This window comes from Periplaneta americana, chromosome 5 (assembly GCF_040183065.1).
Source record: "Periplaneta americana isolate PAMFEO1 chromosome 5, P.americana_PAMFEO1_priV1, whole genome shotgun sequence".
Taxonomy (NCBI): domain Eukaryota; kingdom Metazoa; phylum Arthropoda; class Insecta; order Blattodea; family Blattidae; genus Periplaneta; species Periplaneta americana.
Genome location: NC_091121.1, coordinates 103,703,794 through 103,727,072, shown reverse-complemented (window position 1 = coordinate 103,727,072; position 23,279 = coordinate 103,703,794). Strand labels below are relative to the sequence as shown.

Sequence of the window (23,279 nt, the reverse complement as noted above, 5' to 3'; positions counted from 1 at the left end):
GTCGTTAAATTTCGTTAATTGGGATCTGTTGCTTAAGTATGACTTAAATAAATTTAGAGCGATTCCTTTAATACCGTAGGCATGAAGTTTAGAAGTGAGAATATTATGGTCTACAGTATCGAAGGCTTTTTGAATATCTAGAAAAACTCCTAAACATTTTTTACCCGAGTCTAACTCTTTGATAATCCTTGATGTTACGTTCATAATAGCGTCGTCCGTGCTCATGTTATTACGGAAACCAAACTGCTTTTGACTTAATAGACTGTTTTTTTTCTAAGAAATTAATTAGCCTGCTTTTAATACATTTTTCTAATAGTTTAGAGAGAGACTGTTTCTGTCACCAGATGTGTGTATAAGGTATTACTACAGCACATTTTAGATCAGTTAGAAATACACCTTGTGATAGGTACAAATTAAAGACATGGATTTGTGGTTTCGATATAGGTTCAATAATCATTTTGAGTGTTCTAGTAGTGATACCATCAACACCCGGAGCCACATTATTTTTTAAAGTTTTAGCAATAATTATAATTTCTTTATCACTTACGGGAAACATGAACATTGATGATGGTGATGATGATGATGATGATGATGATGATGATGATGGGTAAGAAAAGGAAGAAGAGAGTCTTGTGTTTTTGTTTATTTTTGATGCTATATTGTGTCCTATGGTTGTAAAATGAGCATTAAATTCGTTTGCAATATCATAATGATTCTTAATAATTAAGCCATCTTTATTTACTATTTCCATGATACTGCAGCTTTTATTTGTTGAAACGTTAGTAGCTTCGTTAATAGTCTGCCAAAATCTTTTGGGGTCATTCCTATTGTTGACAAATTTCTCTGAGTAGTAACTACAGTAACTTTCATATTTCTTATAACGCAAGTTAAGATATTTCTGTACCTTTTATATTTTTTTGATAAATCTTCATTCAAAGGTTCACTTTTACTTTTTTGGCTAGTCTGTCTCTTGTGCGTATTGATTTAACAATACCCGAAGTGATCCAGGGTTTTATTTTTTTATATTTACTGGGTACATTATTACAAGTATGAAAGGTATATTTAGTTATTAGATCGCGGAGTATTTTGTAAAAATTTTGAAAACTAACTTCAGCGTTTTGGCAATCAAAAACCGTTTCCCAAGTCTCTGAGCTAATATTTGCGACTAAGTCTTTGTAATTAATATGTTGCTTGCAATTATTATGTGAATTTATGATGGGATCCTTAATACTATCTTTAGTAGTGATAGTGACTAGTCCAAATCCCATAAAATGGTCTGTAATTGCACTATTATATACTACAGATTTGAAACCTAAGTTAATAGTTGTTCTGAAGAATATATGATCAAGGCATGCATTATATCGAGTAGGAGCATTTAAGTATTTCAAAAAACCATATTGATGCATAATATTCAAATATCTGTTGCCAGAGTTATCTAAATTGTGTTCTAAAATTTGAATATTAATATCACCTAAAATAATATGATTTTTAACGTCTTTTAGTTCATACAGAGATTGTTCAAAGCTATCCAGGAAATCAATATAATGACTTTTGGCATTAGAACATCTCTTACTTTGCCATAGATTATAAGTCGTTCCATAATTTATTTAAGTCTCGTCTAATTTTAAAAAGTAATTGGAGAAGTTTTTATTTATGGATTATGTTTCAGTGAATGTTTCTGAATTTTACTTTCACTTCTCCCCCCCCCCCCACCCCGACGGATTTTGTGTGAATGAATATGTGAGTTATTTTGTTACAGACGGAAAAGTATATCAATTTGAACTAATTGCTTCACCAGCCTTTTTTAATTTAGAAATGTTTGGCTTTTAAAGAACAGTGCTCTTTTAATAAAGCGGTGTACATTATTGAGAGCCATTCAATGTCTTAAATACTGAATTTTTATTCTGATGAACCGCTCGTCGTGAGGATTTTGACGTTTTTCCATTCATTTCTGGCGAAGGACTCTGAGATTGCAGTACGAGTGGTGTGAATTCCTGGCCACATTGGCATTCTTTATAAAGTAAAGCCTGTCACCTTTCACTCCGATGAAGAAATCTAGTCATCATATTTGAGATGGTCTTTTACAGAGCTTTTCCAGTGACCTGTGAAGATAAATTATTATTAAGGTAAAAAGTAATGAACAGAACGTAGAAGATTAGCCTATAACATAGAACGAGTAATAAATTCTTAGAGATCTTATTGAAGAAGACAATGTGAGGATAGATAGAAACAAAATTTCTTTGGGTGATAGTTAAGTACTCTTCTTGTAGAAACATCCTAATAAAAATAAATACATTTTAATTTTAAGTGAATAAATAAATAAATAAGTAAATATTATTATTATTACTATTATATTGCAAATGCAATAGGCCCACAAGAATATTCAAAATTTGCGTTGCTAGATTTGTGAAATTAAAGTACAGTACTTACTCCGAAAAAGAAATTTTTAGTATGTGTTTATTTTGTGGTCATGTTAGACTTAAGCCTTGGTTTTTTCTGAAAACCGACGCATGCGAGGTCTGCGCACCTCGCAACTATAGAAACCACTCACTATTTCTCGTGTAGTCCGGATTTGTGCGAGGCGGGCCTCGTACCTGCACGTCGCATGCGTCGGTTCAGAAAAGCCAAGGCTTAAAGCCTCCTCATTTCATCGTCTGTAGCTATAGCCTATAATTGAAACAGTCCTTTTATAGCATTTTACAATATTTAGTTAATCGGTCGATACATTTAGTGCTTCACTGTGGTTAGAAGCGGATCGTCTCTGTCTTCTTGTATTGCTGAGTTTCACCGTCGTCATCAATGCGTTCTTCTTCTCATTTACACTCAACATTTTTTTCCAGCAGTTCTTTCGGAGTTGAGGTCACTTCTTCGTGAACTATTACTTCGTCGTCTAAAGACCCTCACAATATCTTTCATATCGTCGTTGTACCTGCAATAACCTCTATGTGACATATTTATCGATTTTCAGATTTTTGCTCTATTAAATAACTTAAATAGTGATACAGCAAATAATACAATCTTCTATATGTAATTATATTTCTTCGTTTCGAAAATGTAGGAATTCACACTCTCCTATGTACGGCTACCATAGGATGAATAAATGCGTTTTTTCTTCCTACTGAAACATTTTACATTTTGTACATAGGAGTTATTGCAGGAACAAGGACGATATTCTTTTACAGATGGATATATATCTTGTGGTACTTTTTTATAAGGTGTTATGATTTTTTTTAGTTTTTTTTTCAGGCCTTACGTTCGTTAGCTTTATTTGGATTTTTAAATACATTTCGCCTTGTTTTGTGAAAGTAGGCCTAACTGTTTGTTTTCGTTGGACAACTATTTTAAATTTAATTTCATTCTTAAATTTATAGTTATTTTAAATTCTGCGTTTTAAAAACAGCCTAGGTTTAAGGGCGTAAATAAACTTTGATTATTACGCACTCTATAAACATATCACTAGCAACTGACACCAAATAACAGACTGAAACACGATTAAAAATTTTTAACTCTTTAGGTTGCCACCCATATCAGTAAGTTAGTGGATGACGAGTTACGGCAAGATAGGAAATATGTTTAGACTCATATTCCTACCTGGCGTGTTTTATAAATTGCTTTGTAGTAAATCGCTTTAAAATCACAGAGACAGTTGAGATCTCTGACAGTTGGCACGTTGCTACTTTAAAAAATAAAGGGAAATGTAAGGAACGTTTCTCTCGGTTTCCTTTAATAGGGATACAAAACATACTTAAAACAGACTTCATTTTAAGGCGAATTATAAAGAGTTGTTACTTTAATTTTGCGTAATAGGCCTATGTTAAATCTTAAAGTTTGTGTGGTTTAATAGCAACATTTATACCGAACACATCTGAAAATTTTCATTCGAAGGCAAATAATAAAAGTGGACACTATTTATGTCCAAATATTACGAAAAACAAAGGTGAAATTGAGGACTGAAAATTAAAGGATGTCTACATGTCGCTTTGTTGTTTTTATACTTCCGTTAATTAGCGCTTGAAGTGTGTAGTAATGAAGTGGCAAGTAAGTGAACTACGTAGCAGGATATATTATGCGCATGGCATTCTGTAGTAACGCCTTCTAGTGGCCGAATTGTGAACTATCTGGGCGATCACTTGTCGCCGAGGATGGCATCTATGCGGGAGAATGCCACAGGCGGGCACACGGTGCGGTTACTAGCACGCTTTTTGAGGGATATTTGAATCGCGTCCTCGATAATACGCTCACGTAATCTTTCAATTTCGTCAGAATTGGATTGTAACAACATTTATAGTAACGTACAACTTTCAGTGTCCTAAAATACAATGGAGAATGAAGTTTGTGTGCGTGTGTGTGTGAAACTTGAAATATACATTAAATGTAGCAATTAATAACATGTTTTAAGGGAAATTGTGTAGTATATTTTGAGAACTACGAACTTCGTAAAAATGTTTTTGTCTGTCGGAAGTGGTAACTGACTTTAGGTGTGTTTTTGTCGTCAAGTAGTCGTAATACAGTGATAATTATCTTAGTGTAAATAATTAATACATATAATGATTTTGTAAATTAGTGGGAATTTTACATAAAAACAGTTTTGCGGTGTAAAGTTTACATTTAGAAATTTCCGCGGTATATAAATTAATAATAAAGTAATACTTGTATAGACGTGAGTACCGTTTAACATTTTTAGACTATTATAAAATACGAATTAGAGAAAAAAATACGCGTTAGTAAATAAAAGTGAAAGTAGATGTTAATAAAGTTTACATAAAGTGACTGTGAAATTACGAGTGAAGACAGCAAACATGTCAACACACGTGAAGTTCCTACATTAACTCAAGATTCTTCTCCGCAAAGAATATCAACTGGAATTGAGAATGTCACGCTCCATACTGAGATGGTTAACAACACTTATTTTCCATCTTTATCTTTGTGGTAAGTGACAGTGTATATAAAATACTGCTTCCTGCTTAAACTGATATAATGTAGGTCTGTATCATTACATGTTGAATGACGAATCGGTCTGTGTTCCCTCGCCTACAACACTCTTCCGAGCAGTGATTGAATTGCTACATTCAATCGGCTCTCCCTTCCTAAACTTACCGCCTTATTTCGAACCCACATGTTAAGCAACGAACATTCTGCAGTTAAAGACTTTTTTTAAACTATGTCCTTCATATGCGGCAGCTGTGGTTTGTAAAAGTTGCTCATGGGGGATTTGTGAATTTACAATGAATCGTTGCTTACATTATACTGTCCGTGCGTAACTTTTTATTATATTTTCTCTTGTGGTCTCTTGGAGGCTTAAGGCCATATGTAGGCCTATTGAAAAGGGTCGACTGCGTCGTTCTCTTCTTATGAATCACTTATGAGTCAAACATTCCGTTAAGTCTAAAAAATTTGAACAGTCCAATGTTTCCTCAGTCTGCCGAGATGTCTTTTTTCGTGACGATTGTAGACTGATATTTATTAGAAATCTTACTGTGAAATTTTCGTCTACTGGGGTATTGTATTTTTTTTTTTTGTTCAAGTATAATTTAATTGAAGATTTAATATTTTACGTTGATTATATTTTAATTTTTTTATCTTTATCGCTTAATTTATGTTAAAAAATACTTCTAATGAATTAATTTCCGGATTTTTTTATCTAACGATGATGTGATAATTACGTTATTTCGTTTAAAATGAAATCATGTAAACTAAAACACTATAGGCCAATTACAGATTTATTAATATGACTGCCAATTATATCTTTGATGTATCCTCACAAATGTCATCAATCCGTGAATTTAAAATAGGACAATCTTCGATATATCCTCACACCACACATGGAATTGACGTCTGATTTGCGTTTCGTTATGGGTTAGATGGATCAAATGAGGGGATAGCTGAGTTACTTGAGGCCGAGAAATGTGGAAAGGTTTCAATGATTGCAGTATGTTTTCTCTCCCATGTGTATTTTGTGAAGATTAGAAATTTTACCATGAACGACTCTATGCATGTATTTTAAAACGAAGTTCATATAGCCTAAAAGTTTTAATCTATACTATCTGAAAATCTCTCAAAGTAAAATGATAGCATTGTTCAGTAACACTTTGGTAATTGTGGAGATCCACTTCATCATTTTTTTTTCTGAGAACCCCGAATTTTTACCCTTTTTTTCAAAAGAACTTGTAAAAAAAAAGTAGCGACTTCTAACCTGACCTAATCTAAGTAAGTAAAGTAAAACTATGGCGCTACAGCCCATGAAGGGCCAAGACCGACCAGCCGGCCGCTGGCCTCACGTCCACATGTCGAAGCAGAGGTGGACGATCATCCAACCAGAATGGAGGTATCGTGTGGTTAGCACGATCCCCCCAGCTGTTATAGCTGGTTTGACCTAATCTAACCTAACCTAAATTTCGACTTGGGCATCAATCTGACAAACACATCAATCTCTCTTATCTTAATAGTTTGGTGCATTGATGCCCAAGTCGAAATTTAGGTTAGGTTAGATCATCTCGCTACCTTTTTTCTAAGATATTTAAAAAAAAAAGAGGTAAAAATTAGGGAGTTTCAGAAAAAAAATCGATGGTGGAGTGGATCTCCACAATTACCAACAGTTTATTTTTTTAATGTATAGGCTTATGAAGAAGTTTTCAACGCGATCTGTTGGAATCAAGCAATAATTCAACATAAAATTTAAAAGTGATTCCATAACACCAATCTGTTATCATTGAAAATTAAAATAAATAATAAAAGTTTTAGAAATTCAAATCGTGCCATCGTGAAAATTGTGCTTATATTCACTCAGTCCAATGACATAATATTCACTAAGTTAAATGTGTTGCGTGGTGAATGGAAAGTTATTATTAGAGCTAGGATTTTCCAGCACTAAAAGGTAATGGTGGTAATTGATGAACTTCAATGATTACTTTCATCGTACACTAGTACGACAGACCGTGCCTCGGCTCCGCTGCATAACACCGAGCGCAGAGGTTTGAGCACAGTTGAGGGACGAGAACAGTACACATGCTATAAAGTAGGAATATAGCTAGGAAGATCGTGAAAAACGCCTTAGATAAAATCAAATCTATATCTGAAACATTAAATATATATTTACGCAGTGTTTTTCTGTGAAGAAAAGGCTGGTGGAGCTCAGTGTAAAATTTATTGCAGCGCACGCACAGTGTGTAATATAGCGAGTCTAGCCGGCCAAAAATCATTTCTCGAAAACTAATCGCTCAATTTTCATAAAATTTAGTATGTACCTTCAATTATTGAAGTGAATAAGTTTCTAATAATGAAAATTAAGATAGCAACTATTTTTACTGAAAGTAAAAATAGTAATATTGTAAAAAAAATCGATTCGAGTGAAAAAAATAAATTAATGTTCATAATGTGGAATGCACTTAAAATTGAAAGCGTAAGGCGAAGGAATATTGCTACATATCTTACTCGTTCGGACGTCAGATGCATCCCCATCAGAATCTGTATCCTCGCTGCTAGTCTCTCCTTTGACAGCACCGACTAATGGAGTCTCGGAGACAACTGCAGCACTACTATTGAAATCGACAGCGATTTCCTCTTCTTAATTTCTTTAAGCTGGTGATGTAAGGGTCCAAAGAAATAAGTAGCCTGAGTAAAAGATCGGTATTTGTGTCTTTCTTGATGTTTTTCTTGCGAAGACTTCTCTGAAAAGTCTAATATAGTATTTGTTCCTCGTTTCCTGGGCTTCCTCAGATAGTTTGCCAGTAAGTATAATAATGTGCTGTGACCTTCTGTCCATGAGCCAAGAGTTTATGAAGGATTGTAGGCATATACTACTATTTGTGCAAGCATAAATATAATTCCTTGTCTCCCTTGCATACATGTCAAGTGCCCGTTCATCAGTTTTGCAAAACCACAAGAAAAAGGTTTCTGATATATTATATGTAAACGACTTATTAGATTTCCATCTATTCCCGTAATATATGCGAAAGTGGAAACCTCCCTGAAAAATATTCTTGCGGTATTTGCATCGTTTTTATTGCGACTGCTTTGTTTTATCATGTCAACAACATATCATGTCAACATGCCTGAACCTATCCTATCTTCAATGTTTCGCAATAAGTAAAACGGTGGATATAAATTAACTGTTACAAGATTTTGTATTTCTCTTAATTCTTTATATTGATTTGAGGTCAACTGTAGATCAGTAATCAAAGCGAGATCCTTATTAGGTGACAATTGTTGGTCGTTCCTGCAAAATCAATTTTTACGATTTTTTTCCCCCATTTTGTCGCACGTTGAAGTAATGCAAGTAAAAGCTCTCCTACAATACTGGTCGCATCTCTTTTCCTAGATGTTCTGAAATTCATATGGGCAACAGAAAGCTCTTCTTCTGGCGATCTTTCTTTAAAATATGGACTAGCTTTTTTTCTGTTTTGATCTTTCGCTCAGTCTCCGAAAAGTTTACGTGGACGTCCTCGAATGCTTGTACTGGCAGAATCAAATTGGAATTGTTTTGTAGTAGATGGCAAAGTATTATATATTTTATTTTCAGACTTTGCATCTTGGTTGAAACATAGCGCATTATATTTTAGGACATTTTTCTCATTTCAGCTGTATTTTTCCCACCGTAATCGAATTTTCGAGCATAGAAATTTAATGTATTTTTTTATTGACTGTAAAATATCTTCAGAGTAATTTTTGAGACCAAAATGTTCAATTATGTTTGAGAATTTCACTTTTATCTCGCGCTTGTTCCACATCTGGAAAACAGCTCTCCGGATTACGGAGCGCATGGTGTCTGAAAATAATTAATAGCTACTCTGTCTGCACCTGTTTGCAGAAAAAAATCACGACGTCGTATTCAGAAAAGTATAATGAATATCTCTACAAAATTTTATCGAGGTGATAGAGGGCTACACCTTTTAAAAGTCAACTCGAAATATATAATAAGATAAAACTCAAACTCTTTGCACATGTTTATCCAGACACTTATTCTAGACAATAAGATAATTTTTGTCACGAAAATTAGCTTATATGTAAGTACATACCTTCTTATAATATATCCACACTCTGTATTAGAAAAAATACTGTATTAACTTTACCACTTTGCACCATCCAAACACATACTTCGCGCCCGCCTCTGCAGCGTAAATGATCTTATCGGAGACATGCAACTTTCGCTCTGTTGTGAGGGTCTCCTGACAGATGTAAGCATTTGTCTACACTTGGATAGTATACTTTGGAGTGTTATAAACACGTCTATATAAGAATTTAGCATTAAAGATAGGGTGTGAAAATTGATTTTTGGCCGGCTAGCTGCTTGAAATTACACACTGTGGCACGGTGGTATGATACTGCCCAGTGCACTGGGAATTCAAGCCTAAATGAAGTTCAGACAAAAAAAAATGATGTTAGAAACATAATTAACCTTATTTATTTTCACATCTTAATGCACTTTTCAGAAGAAATAGGCCTAGAAATGAAATCCATATTAGTATAAACTGAGTCAATTTGGGTTAACAAAATACAATAATAAATTTATTTGTAAGAAAAGAATGTACTAAACTGCATACCGGTACCCAAAGTATTACAGTATTACATGTTTTTATAGCTAGTAATGCTAATTTCCAAATTAGTACCGATTTCATGTTAATTAGTTAAATTAAGTTCTTGTGTTCAGGGTGTGAATTAACGAGGGGGATGGGGGGATTTCCTCCTGTTTGAAAGTTATTCCACCCTCATAAATTCATATTAACATCCCTGCCAGGGATGACTTCTATCCCCCCCTCCCCCCGACGAAATATAATTTTTTTAATACGAGTATACTGTATGTACTTTGTAAAATATTAAGTAAGCAAAAAAGAAAATAATATGGATGTATTATCATCACCAACAAGCTGACAACAATCAATAACTTAGGAATTACACATCTTATCTTAAGCCTGCTCATGGATATAATTATTATTATGATCAAGATGCAAGACAAGTAACTCAATGCAACCAAGCGTTGAGCCGTATCGAATGAAGATAATTTTATGTATGGTTTTCTCTATCTAGGATTCTATCCCCCCCCCCATCAGAAATCTTAATTCGCACTTGGCTTATGTTTTATTGTAATCTGGATATGAATGGTCATCTGTTGTGAGAAATTATTATTATTATTATTATTATTATTATTATTATTATTGTTACTACTACTATTATTATTATTATTATTATTATTATTATTATTATTATTATTATTATTATGATTTTCTACAGCATAGCCAATTTTTCAATATTTTCTCTTTTCCTGTTACGCTCTTTCCTTGTGACGTCTGTTGCAGCATGGCTGCCTTTTAGCAACCGAGATTTAACATACTTATCAGAGTTTAAGTTGATGAAAGGGGGTCCAACAATTCTAATAAGAAGCAGGTTCCTTGGAGAGACAATGAAGTTGAGTTGGGAGAAGCTTCACAATGTATTGGCGGGGCGAAATACAATTGGAACATTTTTCGGTTCCGCGTTAAAAATATAACAAAAAGATACCGGAATGGCGTTCCGCTAGAAAAAAAAAGTACTGTATCTAGCTATGTACGATTAAATTATATAATAGACTATTTTGTAAGCTGTGCAATAATGAAGTCTCGAGAAAAATATTTTAATGTTGAATATCATGTCAAAATAAAGAAGCATTAACTTAATCTTCAAAAAATTGAAAGATGTAGAACTGCAACGAACTGCCATTGCTGAAGCCACTGAAAAATTCATGAATAAACGTGTGGAGCTTTCATTGCAGCAATTATTCCTCTCAGCAAATTGTAGAACGACATATTTCGTGATTTCCTAGATCTAGAGAAATAGAAAAATAAAATAAATTCTAGGAAATCGATATTACGAAAATGGGTTAGTCGTTGTTTAATAAAACAATTACAAAACTTAAAATGGATCTGGGGTTATTTCTGTACTACTGCGTTACCACTGTAAGGTACAAATGTATTTACGAACTTTACTTCTGGTCGATTCACATGGCATCACTTTTAATAATAGTTTTATTTTCCCTGGCAGAGTTAAAGCCATCAGGCCTTCTCTTCCACTCACCCAGGATCAAAGCACATACAAAAATACATAATGGTATACAAGTATTAACTTAAAAATAATAACAATAATAAAAAAAGAAAAAGATTGAATACATATGAATATAATCACAAACAAGAAAATATATTTCGGTATACAAGTATTAACTAAAAAAAATTAATACAAATGAATATAATCACACAACTAAAGGAATAGTACAATTAGTATAATCAGTATGGGTTATATTGAAATATTGACAATTACCTAAATATTAGTGTTAATGAAAAAACAAAGTAACGACTATATTTAAAATAATAATAATAATAATAATAATAATAATAATAACAACAATAATATGTACCGTAAACAAAAGAAAAATTGAGTGCCGATGCCAATTTCACACGAAAATAAGAGTGGAAAGTGATGCTAAACAATAATTTAACTTCTCAGTTCCCCCACATTATTTAACGATTAATCCTGTTACCAATGCATTCTGTCACTGCTCTCAAGCTAAGTAGCACTGAATTAATTAAATATTCAAAAAGTCAGGATGACGCTGAAGCTCTTTCCAAACGTGGCAATTGATCTGCAATTCTGTTTCCTGTGGCCTTTCAGCCCATCTTCGCCTTGTTCTTTCCATGCTTTAATGAATCGAAATATGACTTCAACCTTACAGTGTATGCGCAAATCTGTCTCTTCAGGAAGCATGTAAGCCTCTCACATAATTACAATGCGTCCTCTATTAATCAATAAGAGATTCAGAGCCATTTTTACTGTCAATATACTGTACTTTATCCTGGTGAAGAGTTGACTCTAAATATGTACCTATCCGCCACTGTACTGATTACTCCACGTTTCTCAGTTTGATTAATTTGTTTCTTTGTGCGGCTTTTGTATTGTTGTACAGAAGAGATAATACGCAAAGACTGGCTCCTTTCCTACTGTCCACCACTGGGTCTTCCATGTTTACTGAACAGCATAACCGCAAACTTGTTCTGTCTCAACAGTAGGCTTGGAGCGCAAGTGATCTGTTTACATTTTCCGGCCATTTCTGAGGATAAGGGTACATAGTAGATAGATAGAAAGCGAGTTTTCGTAAGATCGAGTCTCAGTGACAGGTTAAGTTTGGTTAGTTCAGGTTTTTGGTATGCCTTGCATGTACGCATTTTGATCGGTAAATGGGTATGGATAGATATCCGAGTTTCTTTCGTAACGCAATTGTAAAGAATTTGGCCTACCGGATCTGGGAATTAGAAAAGTACGGGTTTCAGTATATATTTTTCCTGTAGGTCGTATTTATAAATAATGTGATTGTAGATACTATGGATGTTGAGAAACCTAGCAAACCTTCCCTGGGAAATGTAAATTATTTATCAACTAGTGAGTATTTATTATAAATCAATTAAATATAGCTTGTGTCCTGACAATATCTAACTCCTATTTGCCACAGGTGGAGCGCCCTATATGGTTAAGACGCTAGAGTACCTGTGAAATGTATAAAATATATACAATATAGTACATAGGAACTGGGTGAACAATTCTCCGCGTGCCCACTTCCACTGCTTGCTGGTCTTGAGCGAATCAAGCCGATAACCACGGTGAACGATGTCGGGAAATCCGCAGTAAATTTATCTTCAGTTTGTCGCGTTATAACTAATAAATATTTAAAAAATAAACATTAATGAACACTTAACAATCTACCTGCAGTTTGTCGCGTAAGTTATTACTAGGGATGGAAGTTTAAACACCGAACCTATGAAGTTAACTACGTCGCGTATTATACAAGTCGTGATGTTTACATCAACTCAGGGTAGTACAGGAACTTCTATAGAGCACTGCTGTGCTTCAATCAAAACATTTCTCGGTATAATTGACTAATACAAGTAAAGAATTACACACATTTACGAAAGCGATTTGCTTCATTGTTCAGCATGGATTTTGCTAATTATGGGTAGAAACTAAAAAGTGCTCTTTTGTCAAGTTTTCCTCGCAGATTACGAATAAGAAATTATTTTTTGCTTGTCATATTAGAATTTTCCATAAATCGTAAATTTTAATTTACTTATAAAATAGAATTAATCTTTAAGTATTTATATATTTGAAACTTTAACTTTTACAGACACTACCGTAAATACTTTTCCTTTAGTCTTTCAAACGTATCACTGGAGAAATAACACCGTCAAAGGTTTCAGTGACCTTCAGTTGCATATCTAGGAAGGTTAGTACGGCTTCTTTTGTTACATTTCCTTTAATTTATACCTAACACTAAACATTAAAATTTGAGTAGTTCAGTGTTTTTGATTTCGCACAACACTACCTCCATACAATGTTTGATGTAATTTGATGGTTGTAATTTAACTAATAAGACTTGAAAATGAACATCTAGATACATTTGTTCATTGATGTAATAATTGTGATATATTATTATTTTTTTTATAACTGAATTACGTTTCTTGAATCAATAATAGAAAAATTCCATATATCACTATATTTTTTAAATTCATTTTTCTCTGTGGTTGCTGGCCAACTCATTTTATTTTCATGAAAGTGGAACACTTTTTTTGGAATATATTTTAAGATTTTTTTTTGTACTGTATATTCAAACTTCTCCCTAGTCTTTCCATTGTCATTCTGAGTACGTAACAAGAAGATTTTAAAGCCTTGGTAACTGAAGTGGAAATGTGTGTTTGGAGAGCTCATCATTATATTCTTTTGTAAATATTGTTTGTGAATTCATTGAGTAGTACTCGGAATGGAAGAAAGAAAGCTATGCATTTTTGTGTGCGAAACTGACGAATACAGTCTTCAATGGTAGAAACCTGTGGAAAGCAGCTGATAGTTTTATTCTCATAAATTGTTACCATTTTAGTATTTATAGAAATAAAGTGAGAATAATGCCTTGCGCTTCCTTCACCTGCAATGGGTGAGCAATCTGTGGAACTCCGTGACGTGGATCAAATTCTTATGGGAATGCCATTTGAGATTTCATAGGACACTAAATTGGCGGGATTCGAACCCACGCAACATAAAGCTGCGAGTCTGAGCCGTTAAGTTCAGCACGGATGGTCTGTAGATGAGTAGAGATGGTAAATTTTCACAATTATGATAAATGAAAAAGTGTCCAAATGGTGTCAAAATAAGTATTTCTATTAGGTATATTGCTGTAGTTTTTAATCCACGATAAAATGCGAAATTTAGTACAAAATGCGTAATATATGTGAAATTACATTTTATGAGACGACATTTTTGTGTTTTTGTGAAAAAATCAGAATTCATCCAAATACCCCGCCACATACAGGTTCTTACATTTTTTCAAATAATTTGTTCAGCCTTCATGTTAGTTTTTACGTTATGAACAGCACAGGTATGTGAGCTACCTGATACTCTCTTTGTTGTTGTCTGTACCGTTATCTCGACTAATCTGTCTGGTGCTGATGATAGAATATTGGCTGCCTATGCGGTCTCTTTAGTTCCAGTATTCACTGACAAACAAATTGCATTTAGTAGCAGTGGTTCGGGATAAAATCACACCATATTTTTTGGAATACATCTTAATGTTCAGAATATTTCACTGTAAATTTATACGTTCCTTTACTTATTCATTATTTTCAAGCATTTTAACTGTAAAATGTATAAAATGTATCTGTTAACACATTGATGACATTGAGTTTCTACCATCAAATTTCCATAAAAGTATTCCATTCAAAAACGCTACAAAATGCTAAATTCTGACGTTGAAAGTGCTATAAATGACTAAATTTGGTTTTAAAAGTACTACATTTTAAATTTTAAGTTCCTAAATACATTATTTATAATTATGAGTGACAAATTGTATTTCAAAGTTCAGGATATTTTTCTGACAGGAAAGTGGAAAGATGATTATCAAATATGATTATTTTTTCGATACCAATTAAATAATTATTTCGATCTTTGTGTGTTGTGAGTAGACTTTCTAGTACACCAGCTTTACAAGCCATATCCCGACGGGGAAAGGAAATTTTTGATGGACAAGAACGGCATTGCGAGATGTCACTACAAACATTTCTGTTTCTTCTGTCGCCATCTCCGCGAATTATTCATCATCTCATCATGGCGGACTTGTAGGAAGTGGTCGATCTCGTCGGTCAGAATTATTGACATCCTCCGACAAACAAGACGGACCTCATATAGCTTATGTGATCACACACTTGTACGAAAAGGACTTACGAAACAGTGATACATGCTGCTAAATCATTTTCGTTAGATAACGTAGCTAATAAGTAGAACTATATTTTATTGAAACGAAAAGTGCTTCATCATAGATTAGACACATGCAATTTGTCCCATGGGATAAACTATTTCAATCTTATGCAGATCCTGATAGATTTATGTTGAGAGAAATGCTGGGAAGGAGATTTTATTAAAACGGAAAGGGCTTCATCATAGATTAGATATATGGCAACTTGTACCCAGGGATAAACTATTTGAATCCTATGCAGATCCTGATAGATTTATGTTGAGAGAAATGGTGGAAAGAAGATTTCTTTGACAACCTTCGTTTCCCCTACCTTACCTATTCCGCCATTGCTCCATTATCATCTTATCGTTCTTATCATCTCTGAATAATATCAAGGAGGAGGAAGCAATGCACTGGGCTTTAGATGTTTAAATTACACTTCGTATATACAGTGAAGACTGAATGGAAGCTCATAAGTGACACCAATAATAGTTTCGTACCAGTAGTTAAAGCAATTAATGTTACTAATGCTGATAATAATATCGACGAAAATAATAACGTAATAATGATTGGTTATGGTGGGACTAATGAAAAATAGAAACTTTAGGTGATTGATATAATTGCTTTTTAATAATATTATTTATTTAATATTTGTTGTGAGGTTGTTAAATTCTACTTTCATCTGAAGATACCTTTTTAATGACTACAAACCTACTGCAGTATTTATGTACTAATTCGACATTAATGAGGAAATTAAATGTTGACGTTGAGACTCTAATTTCAACATTATATTTCACTTTCACACCTCAGAATTGTAATTTCAAAGTGCGGGAAATTGTTATATTTTTCATACTGAAAGAAATCATTCAGTGCAAATTGATACATCACCTGATAAATTTAACACTGATCTACTGTATCAGTAAAGAAATGAAATAAGAGTACGCTAAGTCCAAATGTTTCTGCGCAAGATTACTAATTAATTATGATAAGACTCCCGTTGCAAGAGGTGTCATATATTGATGTATTAGAAGTTGTAAAAATAAATAATTCTGATAATACAGACGTCTTTGATATTTCAAATAATTTGTTTGGTAGAATAATAAATCTTATTTTATTATTTACACGTTTTTTTCTGTATAAATAAATGTTTCAAAGGAGTAATGTTTCCAGAGGAACTTATAATATCTAAAATAAGACTTTTTTTACAAGAAAGATAATAGATATGCTCCTGAAAACTAAATAATATCTCTTGTGCTAATTTTTTCAAAGTAATCAAATTTTTTAGTGACAATTACCGGTATATATATAATAAAGTGGAAGAGTGTAGCATTTCTTACATTGATGAATTTAGGTTTGAACCTAGTTAGTCTACCATACAGTGTTTTCATAGTTGTAGGTACAAACTGCAAGAGTGACTAGATGACCAAGAAACGAGACAAAAAGTCCTAATAAACATAGGTCCAACAAACATTCGTTTTTTCTATTTGTATGAAAAATAATTACCATCATATTCATGATTTTAAATCGGGTGTTCACAAGCATGGCACAATATATATTAGGCCTATAAGCACAAGATCGATGTTCCTAAATATAAACTTGATAAAGTCACACAAAGTTATTATGTTATGGGTGTTAATTTGTTTCATATATTACCTCAAAATAATGTTCAATCAGGTGATAATCAATTTCCATGATTGGTGGCCAACCCATTTTATTCTATTTATGAATATTTAGCTTTAAAACTAATTCAATAACTTTATAATGTATCTTATGATTCCATTTTTCATTAATAAAGGATAGGTACTTGTTTTGTCGGCAGTACAATGTGTTTATAATAAAATAAACAAAAAAAATATTGTTAAATATCTCTCGTTATACTTTGAGAGACAATATGACTAACGAGGTCAGAAAAGAGATACTTTGACTTTAAGAAATAAGTTGACACTAGTTTTGTTTGGTTGGATTATCATTCAGGCCTACTCATAGGACTATATAATTATGGCATAAAATTATTTTCAATATAATGTAATGGATGAAAATTTATAATAAGGAAATAATTTATTATTAATATAATACACTATTGCAGAACTTAGTGAAGGAAAAATGTATACACAACATTTATTTGTGTCAGCTTACTATATAATGCGTCTTAGTCAATAGTAAATGTAAAGTTTCGAATCATCAGTTTATGGTGAAGCCAGATTAAGATTATTTTTTTGCAATAACATCTTAGCGCTTCAATAAACAAGAACGATAGAAAATTTTCTTGAATTGAAAACCGATATTCCATAATATCTTTCACAGAGTCTCTTCCCACGTCCTTGGAAGACAGCAGAATGTCATTAAGACTTGGAATATATCCTTCGCTATGAAACAATTCTTCGTATAGCATTGCGATCAAAACGACCAATATTTCTTTTTTTTTTTCCTCGGAGACGTTACTTGCAGAGACTTTTGAATGCATTTAAACTTTATTTTTCATTTCGTAGCTAGAGATAAACGAGTGGCACTATGCATTTTTTCTCATAGTTTATACAGTCACATTCGAAAGTTCATCATAGTTTTCCCATCTTCGTATTCTCATTCAAATAATGCAGGAATAAGGCAAACAAACTCTAACGTTCAAAAGTATAAATGTATCATTTTTAGTTAATAATTAATGATACAATAGTGTACAATGAAAGTAACTCTGCTAAAACATATTTTGAATTAATGTTGGAAAAATATAGGTTGTCAATACGAAACAAATATTCCCTTATGTATGTATATTTATTGTCGTCTAAATTATGTACAATTTGTGTATCATTTGTTAATGTTGATCCTATTACATTTCTGTTTTCCAGGAAACCACCTTTAACTACATTTTACTATTTGTAACTATTACTAAAGGTATATTCTATACTACATGTAATTATTATAGTTATTTATTAACAACTCTTTCCATTTGGTTAGTATTTCTTATATATATACGCTTATATTTTAGTTTTCTCTTCCATTTTTCTTTAATATATATAACAATTTTCCGAGTTTCATCAATTTTCTTCCGTTTACTGTTCTATACAATTTCCTATATGCTACTTCTACATTTAGTTTTAGTAATGCTTCCTGAATAAAATTTATTCTTGTTCCTTCATTTTCTGGACAAGATAGCAAAATGTGTCATGTGTTTTCCGTTTTATCACATAAAGGATATATCGTCGTTGTTCCTGCAATAACTCCTATGTGCAAAATATAAAATTGTTCAGTAGGAAGAGAAAACACATTTATTCATCCTATGGCAGCCGTGAATTCTTATATTTTCGAAACAAAAAGTTATAATTTCGTACAGGAGATTTTACTATTTGCTGTATCACTATTTAAGGTATTTAAAAGAGCAAAAATCTGAAAATCGATAAATATGTTACATAGGACTTATTGCAGGAACAACGACGATATACAATGTATTGTGTAACTTTATATTCTAGGGCTTTCTAGTATATAAAGGACATATGTCTTTTCCTACTTCTCCTCTTCTAGTTTTTAGCTTCCAAATTCCCAATCTCCACCACGCTAGTCCCATCTTTTCTTTCTTGTTGTTAACTTTTGTCTATTCTTCCTGTCCCCATGTGATTTTCATTTCTCTGCAATTTATTAATGATCTTAAACTATTTAAATTTCTAAACATTTCCTATCTCACTATCTCGTTACTCCTCTTCATTATAATTTTACCTATCAAATTTATATTAATTTCCCCAATTTCTTGCCATAACCAATATTGGCATATATCAAGCCACCACTTTCAAAACGTGTACTGTATGATATTTCTTACATCTGCTATGAGGATTGTAGAGGTTAACGTTCTAGTCCCCACCCCGAAGTTCATACTAGTTTCTGGTAGGAAGAGTCCATTCATTTAGCAGAGTTTGTGTAGAATATTAATAATTTATTCAAATATTTATAGGAGTGTTTACAGATTCTGTAGTTAAGAAAAAGATTAAGATCTCCAAAAATTGATCGATGTAAAAGAATTAATTCAGTTTATGTCAGTCGTTCCAATAATATTTTGTAAGAGGGAAATACAGAAAAACAGATTATGAAGTCGCCTTTTTGACGTAAGTTGTTAGGACGTTTGGAAATTATTGATTTAAAATTTTCTTGTGTTTTCCATATACCGGTATTCGAGAGATTAGAGTGCACATAACACGATGGAAGCCGTTAATAGGAATTACATCACATGCTTTTTTGATAATGCTTCTGTTTCAATTACACTCAGCGGCGTCACTTCAGTTTTTGGTTTGAGGGCAACATTTTTTGGGGGAAAAGACATTATAGGGTATATGGCGTGACGTATTCCCTCTCTACTTCCTCTGAATTGAACTATTTCCACACCTTAAACTGGGATAAACTTGGACAAATGGTGTAAACTTGAACATTAAAGAAAAAGGATTTAAACAATATCAGATGCACTGAAGATATTTTTAAAGTTTATAATTTTTTTACATTTCTTAAGTATTTTTGACTATTTTAAGTGACAAATAGGGCTGATATGATGGTTTAACATATTTTTTGTTTTATGATCAAGTTTATCCTTCTTTACAGTACATTATACGATACCTAGTTTAAATACACCTAATATGATGTAGATGAGAAGGATTTTATTGATAAAGAAGTTATAATTTTGATAACAAACACTAATATAGCAAAGAGGTACTTCTTGGTTTCATTTGAGCAAAGTGATTAATTATCTCGTCTTTTATTTCTTAAGCATTTATAAAAGTTGAATATTTTAATATTAAAAATACAGTTCTCACATTTTTTCTCTAGTAGCATTTCTCAATTATAAGTTTTTAAATTTTAAACTCGGGAGGGAGGACAATTACCCTACTCTGCCTTCCTCCTTAATGACTCCTCTGTTCACACCAATTTTCCATTTTTATCTGTCAATAAAGACATATGTTGTCTTTAACAGAGTAACATGTACACTTCGTAACAATCTACGGATATACTGTTATAAAACAGTGATAAAACGTAGAAATGAACGTTTATTGGTTTAAGACGTCATATTTGGTAGTGTACTTTGGTTGAGAACACATAGAGGGAATATATTAGTTTTTGCTTATTTCATAGCAACACTAATATTATATTATATTATATTATATTATATCATAATATATATTTTACATTTTCTCATTATTTGTTAAAATAGTCTACATTGGCGCATAAATGTATTTTATAGTACAGCTATGCTATTATTTGTTTTATATAACCTAAAAGTAATGAATAATTTTGAATTTCTGCAATCATCAGTTGTTTTAAAATAATAGTTCATTGCCGAAAGCATATTTATTCTGCGAAAATGTAGAGAGGTTATTAAAAACGAAAATTATACTGCCGGATATGAAGCACAATACAGGGGATATTTATTTATTTATTTTGATTTGCATAGAATTTGATTCATCGTTGTAGGCCTACGTGGAATTGGACGTTAAAGGCGAGAGTCGAAGTAGTTTGGGTTTAACGGACATATTTACATAGGTAAGGTTCCCTGTTTACATTTTACATTTCAACTGCAATATCGCATTTTTATATTGTTTAAACAGAAACAATGACGCTTTTTATTAAAAGTGTAAACATTCTCGGATCAATGCATATTGGAATAGTTTGTTGATAAAAACATCCACAAAGTTTGCTTACATGGATCAATAGGAGATTTTGGAGCAACGGTTAGCATGTCTGACCGTGAAACAAAGGGGCCCGGGTTCAAGTCCTGGTTGGGGAAAGTTACTTGGTTGAAGATGTTTCCGATGTTTTCCCTCAACCCGTGACCAGAACATAGTACGAAATGTACCGGTAAATATAAAAGTCGGAAATTTATTATTTGAAGAGATGGAAAAATTCAAATATCTTGGTGCAACAGTAACAAATATAAATGTCACTCGGGAGGTAATTAAACTCAAAATTAATATGTGAAATGCCTGATATTGTACAGTTAAAAAGCTTTTGTCATCCAGTCCGCTCTAAAAAAAAAAAAACAGAAAGTTAGAATTTATAAAAACAGTTATATTACCGGTTGTTCTGTATGGTTGTGAAACTTGGATCCTGATTTTGAGAGAGAAACAGAAGTTAAGAGTATTTGAGAATAAGGTGCTTAGAAAAATATTTGCGGCCAAGAGGGATGAAGTGACAAGAGAATGGAGGAAATTACATAACGCTGAACTGGACGGATTGTATTCTTCACCTGACATAATTAGGAACATTAAATCCAAACGTTTGAGACGGACAGGGCATGAAGCACGTATGAGAAAATACAAAAATGCATATAGATTATTAGTTGGGAAGCCGAAGGGAAAATACCTTTGGGGAGGCCGAGACGTAGATGGGAGGATAATATAAAAATAGAGTTGAGGGAGGTGGGATATGATGGTAGAGACTGGATTAATCTTGCTCAGGATAGGGACCGATGGCGGACGTATGTGAGGGCGGCAATGAACCATCGGGTTCCTTAAAAGCAGTAAGTAAGTAATTACGCATTCTGTATTTACATACACGCACACACACACACTTAAATTTTAATATATTTATCGTATTTTGAATTCGCATATTTTAACATATTCAGATGTTTGAACTTTAAATAAGATTTATAGTTAGTATAAATAGGTTTCTAAACACAAAAGCACCTAGAAATGCGCGATTCATTCTCAGAAAGCAAACTTAAACAGAATAAATTGTATGCCTGGCAGAATATGCGGGATAAATTTATTATAATCAACGTAGCTGTGGAAAAAAGGCTTCCTCTGTCATTCTTAATCCATCATTCCTGTATTATCACCAAGACGCGGATTTTGATGACTTAAAATACCCTAAAATAACTTGCCTACTATGGTGTTCCTATATGAAAGTAAAAAATTTCACATAGGACACAAATTTTCGCACAATCTATAGTATTAGCTACAATTAATAATTAAGTTACAATTAAATGATTTTAAAACAACAATAAAAGAGAAGAATAAATGTATCACTCACCAAACCTCCTCCATATCTAGCATAGTGTATCCCAATGGCGGATACTAAAATGGAAGTTCGCGATTTCAAAGGAGCTGCAGTTCAGTTCTTTTGTTTGGAAAGCAGAGCGTACAGCACCTCAGCCGATAGCTTCATCTCCTATTCTATTTCTCTTTTTCCTTTTAACATCACTTACTATCGAGAAAATCCTTTCAGATTCTGCATTTGAATGGAGTAGTGTCAGTACTAATTTTGCGAGTTTTTCTATATTGGGAAATTTTAGCTCTTCATTGAAGTCTTTAGCTTAAATAATAAAAAAAACTTACAATTAAACAAAAATTATAAGAAAATACCCTCAAAATTTAAAAATTACCAAAAAAGTCCTCATAATTAAAAAAAAATGACTTATTATATTAAAACAGCGAAAATAACCAAAAATGACGTGAAAACTCTACATTTATTTAACCAAAAGCTCGTATCCAGAATTTATATTATATATTTACGGACATTGCAGAGGATGTAAAGAAAGAAAAGATGACATGCCATCAAAATCCGCCCCCTGATTATCACTGTATGATCTTATAAGCTTTGGACAACCTCTGTAGTATAAGAGAAATAATTAAACAATAATTTGTGTGGAGCAGGGATGATTGTTCTGTGTCACTGTGATGTCCCTTGTATTTTCAGTAGTGATCTGTCGTCGTGCCTACCCCATGTCACGGTGAATTCACTGTTGTCTACATATAGTGTAGCGCGAAGAAATAGAAATAGAAACTTAATGTACGCTTTAATGTGGAATGAAAAGCTTCCAATAACAAATAAGAAGTAATATGATGAAGGATGGGTAGAACGGAGAAAAATTCTCTCCGGCACTTGAACCCGGGTTTTCAGCTCCACGTGCTGACGCTTTATCCACTAAGCCACACCGGATTCTAGTTCCGATGCCGGATTGAATCCCTCTCAGTTTAAGTTCTACCTATCTTCTTTCCCTTTGGTGGCCTACACTCATGTACTGTGTCAAGAATATGTGACAGTGGCACAATGTCCAACACTACTGTAC

At 32.8% G+C, this 23,279-nt stretch overlaps 1 protein-coding gene across 2 annotated transcripts in view; it reads left to right on the top strand.

Moving 5' to 3' along the window:
- Positions 1–4,162: 4,162 nt before the first annotated feature.
- LOC138700051 (CD166 antigen-like) overlaps positions 4,163–23,279 on the top strand; it is a 1,161,032-nt gene continuing 1,141,915 nt past the window's right edge. For both annotated transcript variants that reach the window (XM_069826355.1, XM_069826354.1), the window contains exon 1: positions 4,163–4,929. In XM_069826355.1, coding sequence (XP_069682456.1) covers positions 4,872–4,929 — 58 coding nt within the window. In that variant the 5' untranslated portion in view covers positions 4,163–4,871. The remainder of the gene's footprint in view (positions 4,930–23,279) is intronic.